Source organism: Nycticebus coucang, chromosome 7 (genome assembly GCF_027406575.1).
Source record: "Nycticebus coucang isolate mNycCou1 chromosome 7, mNycCou1.pri, whole genome shotgun sequence".
In the NCBI taxonomy this organism is placed as follows: Eukaryota; Metazoa; Chordata; class Mammalia; order Primates; family Lorisidae; genus Nycticebus; species Nycticebus coucang.
This window is the reverse complement of record NC_069786.1, coordinates 23,989,535-24,002,418: the sequence shown is the minus strand read 5'-3', so window position 1 is coordinate 24,002,418 and position 12,884 is coordinate 23,989,535. Positions and strand designations below refer to the sequence as shown.

Sequence of the window (12,884 nt, the reverse complement as noted above, 5' to 3'; positions counted from 1 at the left end):
GGCTGCTATAACAAAGTACCCACAACTTGGTGGCTTAGAACAACAAATTTGGCCAGATATGGTGGCTATCTACTATAATCCTAGCACTTTGGGAGGCAGAGATGGGAGGATTGCTTCAGGCCAGGAGTTCAAGACAGCCTGAGCAGAAGGGAGACCTGTCTCTAGGAAAAATAGAAAAATAAGCTAGATGTAGTGGCACATTGTTGCAACCCAAGAACTGAGTCTCAAGGTGGCGGACTGGTGGTGCCTGTGCATAGGGACTTTGCTTGACCGCCCAGGGTCTGGCACATAAAGGGAGAGAAAGCACTGAAAATTTTACACATAGTGTTCTGACCCATGAGAGATGACATTGTATCAGCCTCTTGTGAGGCTAATAGGTGCTGCTGGGAGCCAATATCCAAGGCCATTTATTAGAAAATTGGGGGCATGTATACACAAAGGCAAAAAAGTGAAAAGGTAACAGTTTCATGTTGTAATTTAATAGGCAGTTCCTTGTTCAAGGAGGAAAGATATCAGGCTGAAGGACAGGGGAGTACTAAGGTACAAATCAAAGAATAATTTGGAGAGAATTTAATGAAGGAAAGTTAGAGTCTACAGGTCAAGGCGCCTTCAGAGTATCTGCAGTGGGCAATTATCAATTACTTCCTAGTTTTATTTATATTCTTGTCTCTAAGCTGTTGTTCTCTAGTCATTTCCCAGACTATTTTCTTATCTACTCTGCTGGACATTCCCACCCCCTTTTCTCACCATGGGGGTACTTTGCAGCACAGGAGGTTGTGGTGGGGAGGTAGTGGGTGAAACTCAGGGCATAACCCACCTGAGATTTCAGGGAATTGCCAGCTTACTCTAGCTTCCATCCATAGCACATGCCTGTAATCCAGTGGTTCTCCACCTTCCTAATGCCAGGATGTATTTTCATTGTTACAAAGGGGTAGCAACCCACAGGTTGAGAACCACTGCTGTAATCCCACCTACTTGGGAGGCTGACACAGAATTGCTTGAGCCCAACCAGCTATGATGATGCTATGGCACTCTCACCCAGGTGACAAGAGACCTGTCTCAAAACAAACAAACAAATAAACAAAAAACTAAACAAAAAGAACAACACACTTAGAATTCTGGAGTGTGGAAGTACAAAGGCAATGTGTCAGCCAGGCCACCCTTTTGCTGGCAGCTGAAACCTTGCTTCTTGTCCCAGCATCTGATGTTTTGAAACCTCAGGATCCTTTCTAGGCTGGTAGATACCACTCCAGTCTCATGGATGTGTCTTTACATCATGGTCATTCTGTGTGTGTTTTTCTTTGTCCACATTTCCCCATATTATATAAGGATACCAGTCATTGGATTAGGGGCCACCCTGATAACCTCATTTTAATTCAGAAAATCCTGTTCCTAAACAAAGCCACATTCTAAGGTTGTGGGAATTAGGACTTCATCCCATTTTTCTTGGGGGACACAATTTAGCCCATTACAGTGCTGATTATTCCATCCCTTTGTTTATAATCTTTTGTAAGGCCTTCCATTGTGATTGTTTATTTCAGAAGATGAGTGAAATATTTCTGCCAGCTTTGCCAAAATTTGGTTTTGGTTATGTTCTTAAATGGCTGTGTTAAGTCTTTGTTGGAGGGTTATACCAGTTGTCTTGATCTTTTAAACTTTAGAATCTCATCACCATTGAATACATTCTTTATTTCATCTCTCTGCCAACATATGTAGTCTTTTTTGTTTTGTTTTGTTTTTGTTTGCCTTATGTGTTAGGTACAGCATGTTGAAATTCATTCACCTTTTCTCAGAAAGTTTTTGATTTTTGAGTTTACTTTTATATCCTCCCATTTTTAATGTGCAGATGAAGTGTTTATAATCAGCAGATGCAGACATTCCCACTGTCTTTTAACTGATGAATTTGAATGTTCAATCTGGAAAAACTGTAGATATGTTTCAAAGTTATTTTTGTATATCCTCATTTTTCAGGAAATTTATAATGAGCTATTTGAAAGTCTATGTACCTACAGATAAATTTCTGGACAGAATTTCTAATATTTAGAAGGCTGTGGATTTTTAATTTTTTCAGTCATTTTTCTACCGATAGTTGTAACTGTTATTAAATGAAACTGACAGTTGAAAGCCAGATCAGTGTAAGTACGTTCAGATAATTATTTTGATTGAAGAAAAATTCAGAAACTTAAAATTTAATTGAAACTTAAACTTTAATTGAAACAAGTTTAGTTCTGAAACTACGTTTTAAGGGGATTGTTGTAGTTTTTACCTAAATGAATTGAGATTTCCTTTTGCATATGTGTTTAAAGTTGAGCAGATTCCTATTGCATTTAAACTACTACAGCACAACAGTGAAATATATAGAGATGTGAAGAGAGTTTGTTTTGAAAAATTCTCCTTGAAGTTTTTCTTTTTCTTTTATTAGTGTTTTTCAGTTTTTCTAATTGTCCATCAAGCAGATGTCTACTTGGCTGAATTATAATTGTACTCAGAATCAAAAAAGAGCTTTCATAGGTTTAAAAAATATGTAACTGAAACATTCCCACAGTAGTACTCCCCTTTTTTTGGCTTTTTGCTTTTGAGGCCATGTCTCTTGACTGGAAGTTGTGATTTCACTGTGTAAAATGAATTTTATTCCTAGTTTCTTATGACCTTTATGCATTAGTTTGACAATTTACCTATTAGGCCATGTTTTGATTTATAACACTTTATAATGGTGGAAGTGTAAGTTGTTGTTGCAGTTTGGCGGGGGCCAGGTTTGAGCCCACCACTTTTCTGCATATGGGGCTGGTGCCCTACTCACTGAGCCACAGGCGCCGCCCAGGAAGTGTAAGTTGAAAGTTCATCTCCATTGAAGAAAAATTCTTTTTACATGTCCGAATAACTTATTTTAAAGGTATTGCTATAAAGGAGTCAGCAAAAGTAGGTGATCAAGCGCAGCGGAGGGTGATGAAAGGTGTTGATGACCTAGACTTCTTCATTGGTGATGAAGCAATAGAAAAACCTACATACGCAACAAAGGTATGTTTTTATGATTTGTGTAGATAAATAACATTTTCTTTCAAAAATTAGTTTCTTCAATGATTGTACCTTTTGTAATTTCACTCTATTATATAGATCTAATACCCTCAACCTCTTCGTAATAGAAATATCTTCTCTGTGGCCCCTTTCCCTGTTGCTTTAACTCTCTGCTCCCCCCATCGGAGAATAAACTTGTAGCCCTTTAAAGTCAGCAAGCAATATTTACTTTTCCATTCCCATTGAACTTAGGGCCCTCAATGGGATAATTACTTCCACCTTAGTATGTCTAGAGATATTTCCCTCTTATCTTTATTTTATTTTATTATTATTATTTCTTTTTTGAAACAGAGTCTTACTGTGTCACCCTCAGTAGAGTGCTGTGGCCTCACAGCTCACAGCAACCTCAAACTCTTGGATTTAAGCAATTCTCTTGCCTTAGCCTTCCAAGTAACAGGGTCTACAGGCGCCTGCCACAGCGTCTGGCTATTTTTTTGTTGTTGTTGTTGTTGGCAGTTGTCGTTGTTTAGCTGGCCTGGGCTGGGTTCGAACCTGCTCGCCTTGGTGTGGCTGACGTTGTAACCACTGTGCTACGGGCACCGAGCCTCTATCTCATCTTATTCAGACCCGTATTTCTTTTCTTTTTGAAGCTTATCTCATCTGGAAATCCTGGTTTCTTTTTTCCTTTCTCCTTCTTACTCTTTTTCCTCCCTCTTTTCACTGAGATATAACATATGTAGTAAAGTATGTTAGTCTTAATTGTACAGTTGAAATAATTTTTGTGACTATGATCATAGCAGTGTAAGATACAAAGCAAACTATACCCAGAAGCATTCCTTGAGCTCACTTTCAGTCACCACTTCACCAATCCTGTTCTGACCTTTATCATCTTAGTTTTTGACATTGACTGCCTAATTTGCAAATAATCCTCCTTAGTATTTCTTTTCTTCCCTTCTGTCATAATTTATTCATTAATGAGAAACTATCACTATTATGTAAAAATCTTTGCTAAATACTGAAAGTACACTGGCAAATAAGAAAAATATATTCCCTTACTTCAACGCTATTATGATATTGTGGAAAGGAAGACATTGAAGAAATAATTGTTAAGTGTGATGGCAGTTAGAGAAAGGAAAGAACAGGGTGCTCTGAGCTTAAATCAAATAGTAGCTAACCTACTTTGAGGATTCAGGAAAGTCCTTGAAGAGTAAATCTTTAAACTCAGGCTTGAAGAATAAAATAGGAATTTTCTGGGTGAGGTATGTGGGCTCAGTTGTTTTAGGCAGAGGCACCAGTATGCAGGGCAGTTTTAAAGTAAGAGAGAAGGGGAGCTATATAGCCATTGTGCCTGAAGCAGTAGAGAATGAGGTGGAAAGAAGTGAGCATTGAAAATGTTGTTAGGTTATGTTAATGTACTTGAACTATACCTTATGGGCAACATTAATGGGTTTAACTAGAGGAATAATTTCCATGCAAGTGCGAATATTGGAGTCTGCTTGTTTGAATATGAATTCTGACTGTGCTGATTTCTAACTTTGTGATATCATTCAGTGATATAACCTTTCTGAATTTCAGTTTTTTCATTTGTAAAATGGAGGTGTTATTCATGCTTCAGGATTGTTGTGAGGCTTAATGAGAAATTGTTGGCCAGGCGTGATGGCTTATGTTCTAAGCACTCTGGGAGGCAGGAGAATTGCTTGTCAGGACTTCAAGACCAGCTTCAGCAAGTCAGACCTCATCTCTACAAAAGATAGAAAAATTATTCAGGTGCGGTGGTGCATACCTCTAGTCCTAGTTACACGGGAGGCCAAGGCAGGAGAATTACTTGAGCACAGAAGTTTGAGGTTGCAGTGAGCTATGGATGATGCCACTGTATTCTAGCCAGGGCAACAGAGAAAGTCTCTGCCTCACTGCACCTCCCCTCCAAAGAAATTGTTATACTGTAGTTTTTTCAACATAATGTGTTAACTTAAAAAGAAAATTAGCAAGGCTTATACTTCGGAAAAAAGAGCTTTATGTCTCATGAAGGATAGCAACTGTTTGGTGGCCATTCAAACAGGTTGGGAAGCAGAGCCTTGGCCAGAAGCCAGGCACAGGTCCTTCAAAACAGAAAAAAAGGGAACAGGATTTTATACTGAATGGGGTGGTCATATATACATAGTCAATAAGCTGTAGGAGGGCTTAGGATTTTATTTTTGGTTCACAAATGTATACTCAATGTCTTGGCTACTTCTATTATTTAGAAAAGATTATTTATGCCATGGTGGCAATGAAGAGAAATTATTAAGGGGAGGCAAGCATGATTCTTAGAAGACTAGATGATTGACTATTGTAGTAGCTAAGGCAAGAAATATTAGTGTATTAGTGACTTGGACTACAGTGGTACAGTGGAGATATAGAAAAATAATAAAATTTTGTATGTTTATTCACACACACAGATTTAACTTTTACTGTGGGAAACTTAATATGTAAAAGTAGAGAAAAGCATATAATGAACCCTCTTGTTACCATCATACAGCTTTGGCAGTCAGTAACTTATTGACAATTTTGTTTTGTCTGTGCTCCCTTCCTTCCCACCCCCAATTATTTTTAAAGTAAATTGTATGTACTATTTCACTTACAGATACTTATCTCTTAAATATAAAGATTTTCTCAAAGATGATCATTATATATTAATATAGTATGCAATTTCTTAAGATTATCAAATATCTAGTCCTTAAATTACCTCAGTTATTTCCTATATTGGTTATTCTGTTTGAATCATGATTAAAACAAGATCTATTCATTGGTTTTAGTTGGTAAGTCTCTTGGCTGTTTTTATCTATAGATTCTTCTTTCTCTCTCTGTGTGTGTTTTTTCTTTTTCTTTTTTTTGAGACAGAGTCTCAAGCTGTCACCCTAGGTAGAGTGCCGTAGCATCACAGCTCACAGCAACCTCAAACTCTTGGGCTTATGCGGTTCTCTTGCCTCAGCCTCCCAAGTAGCTGGTACTACAGGTGCCCGCCACAATGCTTTTCTCTTTTTCCTTCTTGCTATTTGTTTAATGGAAGAAACTTTGTTGTCTGCTTGTTTGAATATGAATTCTGACTGTGCTATGTACTATGCCAAAAAGGTTGGGGACCAGCATTATACACTAAAACTTATTCTAATCACTGTAATTTTGTGTCCTTTAACCAACCTCTCTCTATCCCTTTCTCCTTCCTATCCTTGCCAGCCTTGGATAAATATTTTTCTACTCTATACTTCTATGAATTCAACTTCTTAACATTCTGCATATGAGTAGGAACATGTGGTATTTATTTTTCTGTTTCTGGCTTATTCTTGTAATATTTCTCATATTCTGGATTCTGATTCTTCCTTATTGTGTCATTCAACATGATATGATTCTTCCTGTATTTATGTTTTTGTTGTAATGAGGCAGTTAAACCTACAGGTATGTGAGTTTTTGTTTTTAAAGAAAAAAAATGGATATTTAAAGAGTAAGAAGGAATGATTAATGAGATTGGTGGGAACTAGACATATCACTTGAGGATACTTTCCAGCTCCTAGATAGTCTCTTATCCCTTGCCTCCTGAGATTGTGAACATTAAAGGAGAAACCCTTAAAAAAAGTTTTTTACATTTTTAATTGACAGTAGCAATCTTTTGGTACATACAATGTGTTGTGATCAAATTAGGGTGATTAGCATATTTGTCATCTCAAACACTTATCATTTTTTGTATTGAGCACATCCAAAATCCTCTTTTGTTGCTGTCTGAAAATATATAATAAATTGTCGTTAACTGTAGTCATTCTACAAAACTGCAGTCCCTAACTTTTGTGCACAGACCAGTACTGACTGTTGCGAACTTGACTGAACAGCGGGAGGTAATGGCAGGAGAGCAGACAACCCTTCATCTTTACAGATGCTCCCCAGTGATGGTTGCCATCACCACCTATCAGATCAGTGGGAGGCATTGGGAGTGTGAACCCTTGTATAAACTTTGCATGCGAGAGATCTTGTTTGTGGGATCTCCTACATGCTCCTTATGAGAATGTAATAATAATGTAGATGATGTAATAATGTAATAATAATAGAAGTAAAGAGCACAGTAAATATAAGGGGCTTGAATCACCCCCAACCCCCACCCCCCTGCCTTCAAAGTCTGTGGGAAATTGTCTTCATGAAACTGATTCCTGATGCCAAAAAGGTTGGGGACCAGTGTTATACACTAAAACTTATTCTAATCGCTGTAATTTTGTGTCCTTTAACCAACCTCTCTCTATCCCTTTCTCCTTCCTACCCTCGCCAGCCTCGGATAAATATTTTTCTACTCTATACTTCTATGAATTCAACTTCTTAACATTCTGCATATGAGTAGGAACATGTGGTATTTATTTTTCTGTTTCTGGCTTATTTCACTCAATGAAATATCCTCCAGGCTTTTCTGTGTTTTGTGAATCACAGGATTTTGCTCCCTTATGTATATGTATGTATACGATATTTTCTTTGTTCAGTCACTGATGAACACTTAGGTTGAGTTCATGTTTTGGCTGTTGTGACTAGTGCTGCAGTAAATCTGTGGGTGCAGATATCTTTTTAATGTACTGATTTCCTTTTGTTTAAATATATACCCAGGAGTGGGATTGCTGGATCAGTTTGTGGTTTTTGAGGAACTTCCGTACTATTCTCTATAATGGCTATACTGGTTTACATTCCCACCAACAGTGTGTAAAGAGTTCCCTTTTTTCCACTTCCTTGCCAACATTTGTAACTTTGTGTCTTTTTGATAGCCATTCTAACTAGGGTGAGAGCATTTGCATTTTTTACTGATGATTAGTAATGTGGAACATTTTTTCATATATTTGTTTGGCTATTTGTATGTTTTCTTTTTGAGAAATGCCTGATTAGGTCATTTGCCCATTTTAAAATCAGATTATTTTTATTACTTTATTTTATTATTATTTTATTATTTTTACTGTAGTTTGAATTCCTTGTTTCAATATTAATATGCTGACAGACATATAGATTGCAAATATTTTCACCTATTCTGTGGGTTGTTTTTTCCACTCTGTTGGTTTTTTGCTTGGCTCTGCAGAAGCATTTTAGTTTGATATAATCCCATTTGTCTAATTTTACTTTTGTTGCCAGTGCTTTGAGGTCTTTTCATACAATCTTTCCCAGGCTAGTGTCCTCAAGTGTTTCCCTTAGGTTTTCTTCTATTAGATTGTTAAGTATGAAATGTCCAATTCCCCTAAGTACTGAGCTTGACAGTTGATATCTCTGACATTTCACACTGACAGTTTTTCTTAATTGTGAAGGTACATCCTCATTAACTATACGTTTGGCTTGTGATTGGCTTTCAAATGTACTTTTAAAACCGTGTGTGTCAAACCATAAGTTAAAAATTTGTGTTATTTTGGGAGGGGGGTGGGGCCTTGGTGTGTGTAACACTTTATGGGGGCAAGACATGATTGCAAGAGGGACTTTGCCTAACAATTGCAATCAGTGTAACCTGGCTTATCGTACCCTCAATGAATCCCCAACAATAATAAAAAAAAAAAAAAGCAAAAAAAAAAAAAATTGTGTTATTTTTTAATATATGTTCATCCTTGAACCAATGAGCAGAAACAGCTCAAAATACCAATGATGTGTTTGGAAAGGATGTGGCTAATGAAAGTGCAGTACATTGATAGTTTGAGAAGTTCTGTCCTGGTGATTTTAATCTTGAAAATGAGACATGTGGGTAATCTGAGACCACGATGGATAATGATGAGCTGAAGACTGTAGTGGAAGTAAATCCTCCTCAACTTACACACAAATTAACAGCAAGGACTGGCATTGCTATTCCAATAGTATTGGACCATTTGCACCAATTTGGCAAGGTAAAGAAGTTGGATTCTGCATGAGTTAAACGAGCATCAGAAGAGAAGTCTTGAAACTTGCCTTTCTCTGCTGTCGTGACATCAAGGCAAACCATTTTTATACTGTATTGTTGACATATGATGAAAATGGATTCTTTATGACAATCGCAAGCGTTTGGCCCAACAGTTAGATAAAGATGAAGTGCCGAATCACAGTCTAAAACCAAATAGTCATCAAAAAAGGTAACGATGTCTGTTCAGTGGTCCAGTGCTGGTGTTATTCACTACAGCTTCATGAAACTTGGTCAGTTGAGTTTGGTGGATGTCTGTTGCAGTGAGTTTGATGAAATGATGAGGATGCTTGTCATTAACCTAGATTGGTTGATAGAGACAGACCAATCCTCTTGCAAAACAATGCTTGACCACATATGGCACAAACAACGCTGCTTAAACTACAGAAGTTGGATTTGGAAACTCATTGTCATCTACCATATTCACCAGACCTCATAGCAACTGACTACCACTTTCTCCAAACTTTGGACCACTACATGCAAGGAAAAACATTCAATTCTCAACAAGCTGTGGAAAATTGCCACTCACTCTCCAGGCTTCTTCACTGTTGGCAGAAACAACCTACCATTAAAATGGTAAAATTGTGTCAGTAGTTTAGGGGCATACTTTGATGAATTGTACTGCTTCTTGTTTGAGATGTTATAAACCAAACTTTTGATTTGAAATTGGACATTTCATATTTAATGACCTAATACTAGTTTTATAATTTTGAGTCTTACATTAAGACTTTAATACAAACTGAGATAACGCCGGAAAGGCTATGTTAACCACTGTGATAAAAATGTGTCAAATGGTTTACGAAGTGAGTGTGTGATGCCCCATAATCATATCATTGTATACAGTTATGATTTAATAAAAAAATAAAAAAAATAAAAAGACTTTAATACATTTTGAGTTGATTTTGTATATGGTGAGAGATAAAGGTCATTTTTAACTGATAAGTCTAATTTTGGACACATTGTATTTGAGGTACCTGTGAGACCTCTGAGATACTGTTAGATAGTCAAATATGTGGATTTTGAAGCTAAGAAATAAGACAGAACTGAAGGCAGAGATTCAAAAGGTATCATTTACCTCTGGAGGGGATGAAATCACCTAGGGGAGTGTGTAGCAGGAGAAGAGGCCTAAAACAGAGCCCTGAACAGTGTGCCAATTAGTTTTGAGTACAAGAGGGCAAGTCAGCAAAAAGACTGAGAAGGCAGGGTTAGAGTGACAGGAGTAAACTGGGAGAGGTGACCAGCAGTGTGGAATGTGCTGAGATAAATTAAGCTAAAGCCTATGGATAATTTGCTGTCTTTAGCTACAAGGAGATCATTTATAACGTGAGTGAGATAGCTTTAGAAGAGTAGTTGGGCTGGATGATAGCAGAATTGTGAATGGTACGTCAGGGAAAAAAGTCACAGAGTGCTGCTATTTCAGTATTGGCTGTGGTTGGGTGGGAGAGATAGATGAAGAGAAAAGTTACAGAGGTCAGATGGATGAGATGTTTAAATGCTAATGTGAACAAGCCATTAGAAAATGAGATTAAGCTAACAGGAAAGATGGGATATGATCAAGTTCTCAGAGAAAGCTAGAGAGATGGGAACTCAGATGATTGAATTGATACTAGGAGTCTCTCTTACATTGTGAAAGAGAAAAAGGGGGTAAGTGTGGAGTCAGTCTTACAGATTTGGTAAAGGGAGGGTGGATTCCTGTTGGCTTCTGCTTTCTCTGTGAAATAAGAATTAATGTCATCTGCTGCTTACGGAATGGGGGAAGAGGATGAAATCTGAATGGTGGGAGGAGAGCATTGAATAACACCATTGCCTAGAATAATGATGAACAGAGTAGGGAAACAGTTTTGCCAGGCATGGTTAGGTCCATTTGAGAATAATGAATATGAATTCTAAATTTTAGCAACCCAGGTTTGTATATTTCTGCAGTATAGTCATTATTGTGGGTATTGGCAATTTATGGTAGGGTCATGCCAGGTTGGATTTTGGTAAATGGGATAACAGAAGGAAATGAAATTAGTCTAAGTGGTAGGTCATAAAATCTAAACTGTGTGTGTGTGTGTGTGTGTGTGTATTCATGGCTAGAGAATAATTAGGGTAGTCAGTGGACTGAAATTCTTAATTGTGATCATGGGAGGTATAGTGAAGTGGTTGAGTGTGCCAAAATAATATGAGATTGTGGTTACAGAAGGGTTATACCTGCATTTCAGGGATATAGAGATGATAGTGATGATCAGCTGAAACTGGTCAAAATGGAAAAGAGAAACCAATGAAGGTGATGAAGTTAGTGAGCTGAGAGGCCAGAATTCCTCTGCACTGATTCTGTCCCCTCACCTGAAAAACATTTTCAAGTCTCCCAAGTGCCACTAATAACCCAAAATAACAAAATATCTGTCAATTTTTATTCATATCCTTTGTCCTCAGCAATTTAGCTGTATTTTTCCTTTCTTTTTAAAATCAGACTTCCTGTTGAGTTTCAAGTTACTTAATATACTTTTTGTAAATTGAATATAACAGTCTTTATTCTTCTTGATTTGTCTTTCTTTCTCATGATTACTCTGATTCTCTTCTAATTTGGACTATTCCGTTTATTACTTTTAATTTTTTTTTTTAAATTTATTTTATTTTATTTTATGAAATAGAGTCTCAAGCTGTCTCCCTGCATAGAGTGCTATGGTGTCATAGCTCACAGCAACCTCCAACTTGGGCTTAAGCGATCCTCTTGCCTCAGTTTTTTTTTTTTTTTTCCTATTTTTAGTAGAGATGGGGTCTTGCTTTTGCTTAGGCTGGTCTTGAACTCCACCTCCCTTGGCCTCCCAGAGTGCTAGGATTATAGGCATGTGTGTGTGTGTTTTAATCCTCCACCATCACTGTTTCATTCTCCTCCTTTGCATACTTCTCGAATGTTGGTATTCCCTAAGTACTGTCCTTGGTTCTCTTATTTTTTCATTGAAGACGTTCTGTAGGTGATCTCATCCACTTCTTGTCTACAACCACAGCCTAGGTCTCTGCTTCTATTTCCTTGACCAGATTTCCAACTAGCTGTCAACTATCTACTTCTACTTCCTGGCTCTTGTGTTTAATACAGTCAAAACAATACTTGCTGTATGATATACTCCACTGTTGTTATTCTAAGACTAGGTAAAACACAACTTTTCTGTTTTGATCAGCGGATCCTGTTCATCCTGGCCTCAGAGCTAGAAACCTGTTGATACTGCTTGAGTATTTTCCTCATTCTCACTGACTGAGAAATCTTGAATGTGGCCCAGCACCATCCATATCACAATTGTTCCTCTTGTTCTTTCTTGCTTGGTTCTCATAAGATTCATTTCAGCAGCTGTAATAATCATCTTCCTAAAAATTTAAGCTATTCTTGTCATGTACTTGCTTAGAAATTTCTATTGGTGTCCTTTTTCTTATAGAATAAAAATGAAACACAAGGGAAAAATTTGAGAATCCGGTCCCCTTGACTGGCATATCTTTCTGCATACTTTACCCCAGCCCTTTTGGCCTATATATTTTTCATGGATACTTTCAGTGTTGTTTTTGTATATTTTGCAGTATTTTTCTTTGTGTGTATATATCTTTTTCTATGTGAGTTCTCTCCCCTCTTCCCCCAAAAGAAAGCAAAACTGAGAAGATTGCTTCTTTAAAACCCAGCTTAGTTATAAGCAACTTCTGATAATCTAATTTCTCAAAGAAAAATGATGTTATTGAAAGGAATATAATATCATCTAATATTAAAACTGAGCTATCTCGACTTGCATGTAGATCCTGCAGTGTTTACTGTTAAATATCATTGTATTTCCCCAGAAAATTTAATATTTAGTAATACCTTTGTGAATTTGCTATGATACACCGTTAGTCCATTTTCTGTTTGTTATAAGAGAATATCTGAGACTGGGTAATTTGTAAAAATGGAGGTTTATTTTGGCTTATGCTTTTGGAGGCTGAGAATTCC

The 12,884-nt window shown here is 37.1% G+C and overlaps 1 protein-coding gene across 1 annotated transcript in view; it reads left to right on the top strand.

Annotated features, from left to right (window-relative positions):
- Positions 1-12,884, top strand: part of ACTR3 (actin related protein 3) — a 69,311-nt gene that overhangs the window by 26,706 nt on the left and 29,721 nt on the right. Inside the window, exon 3 of the mRNA XM_053596428.1 lies at positions 2,894-3,018. Coding sequence (XP_053452403.1) covers positions 2,894-3,018 — 125 coding nt within the window. The remainder of the gene's footprint in view (positions 1-2,893; positions 3,019-12,884) is intronic.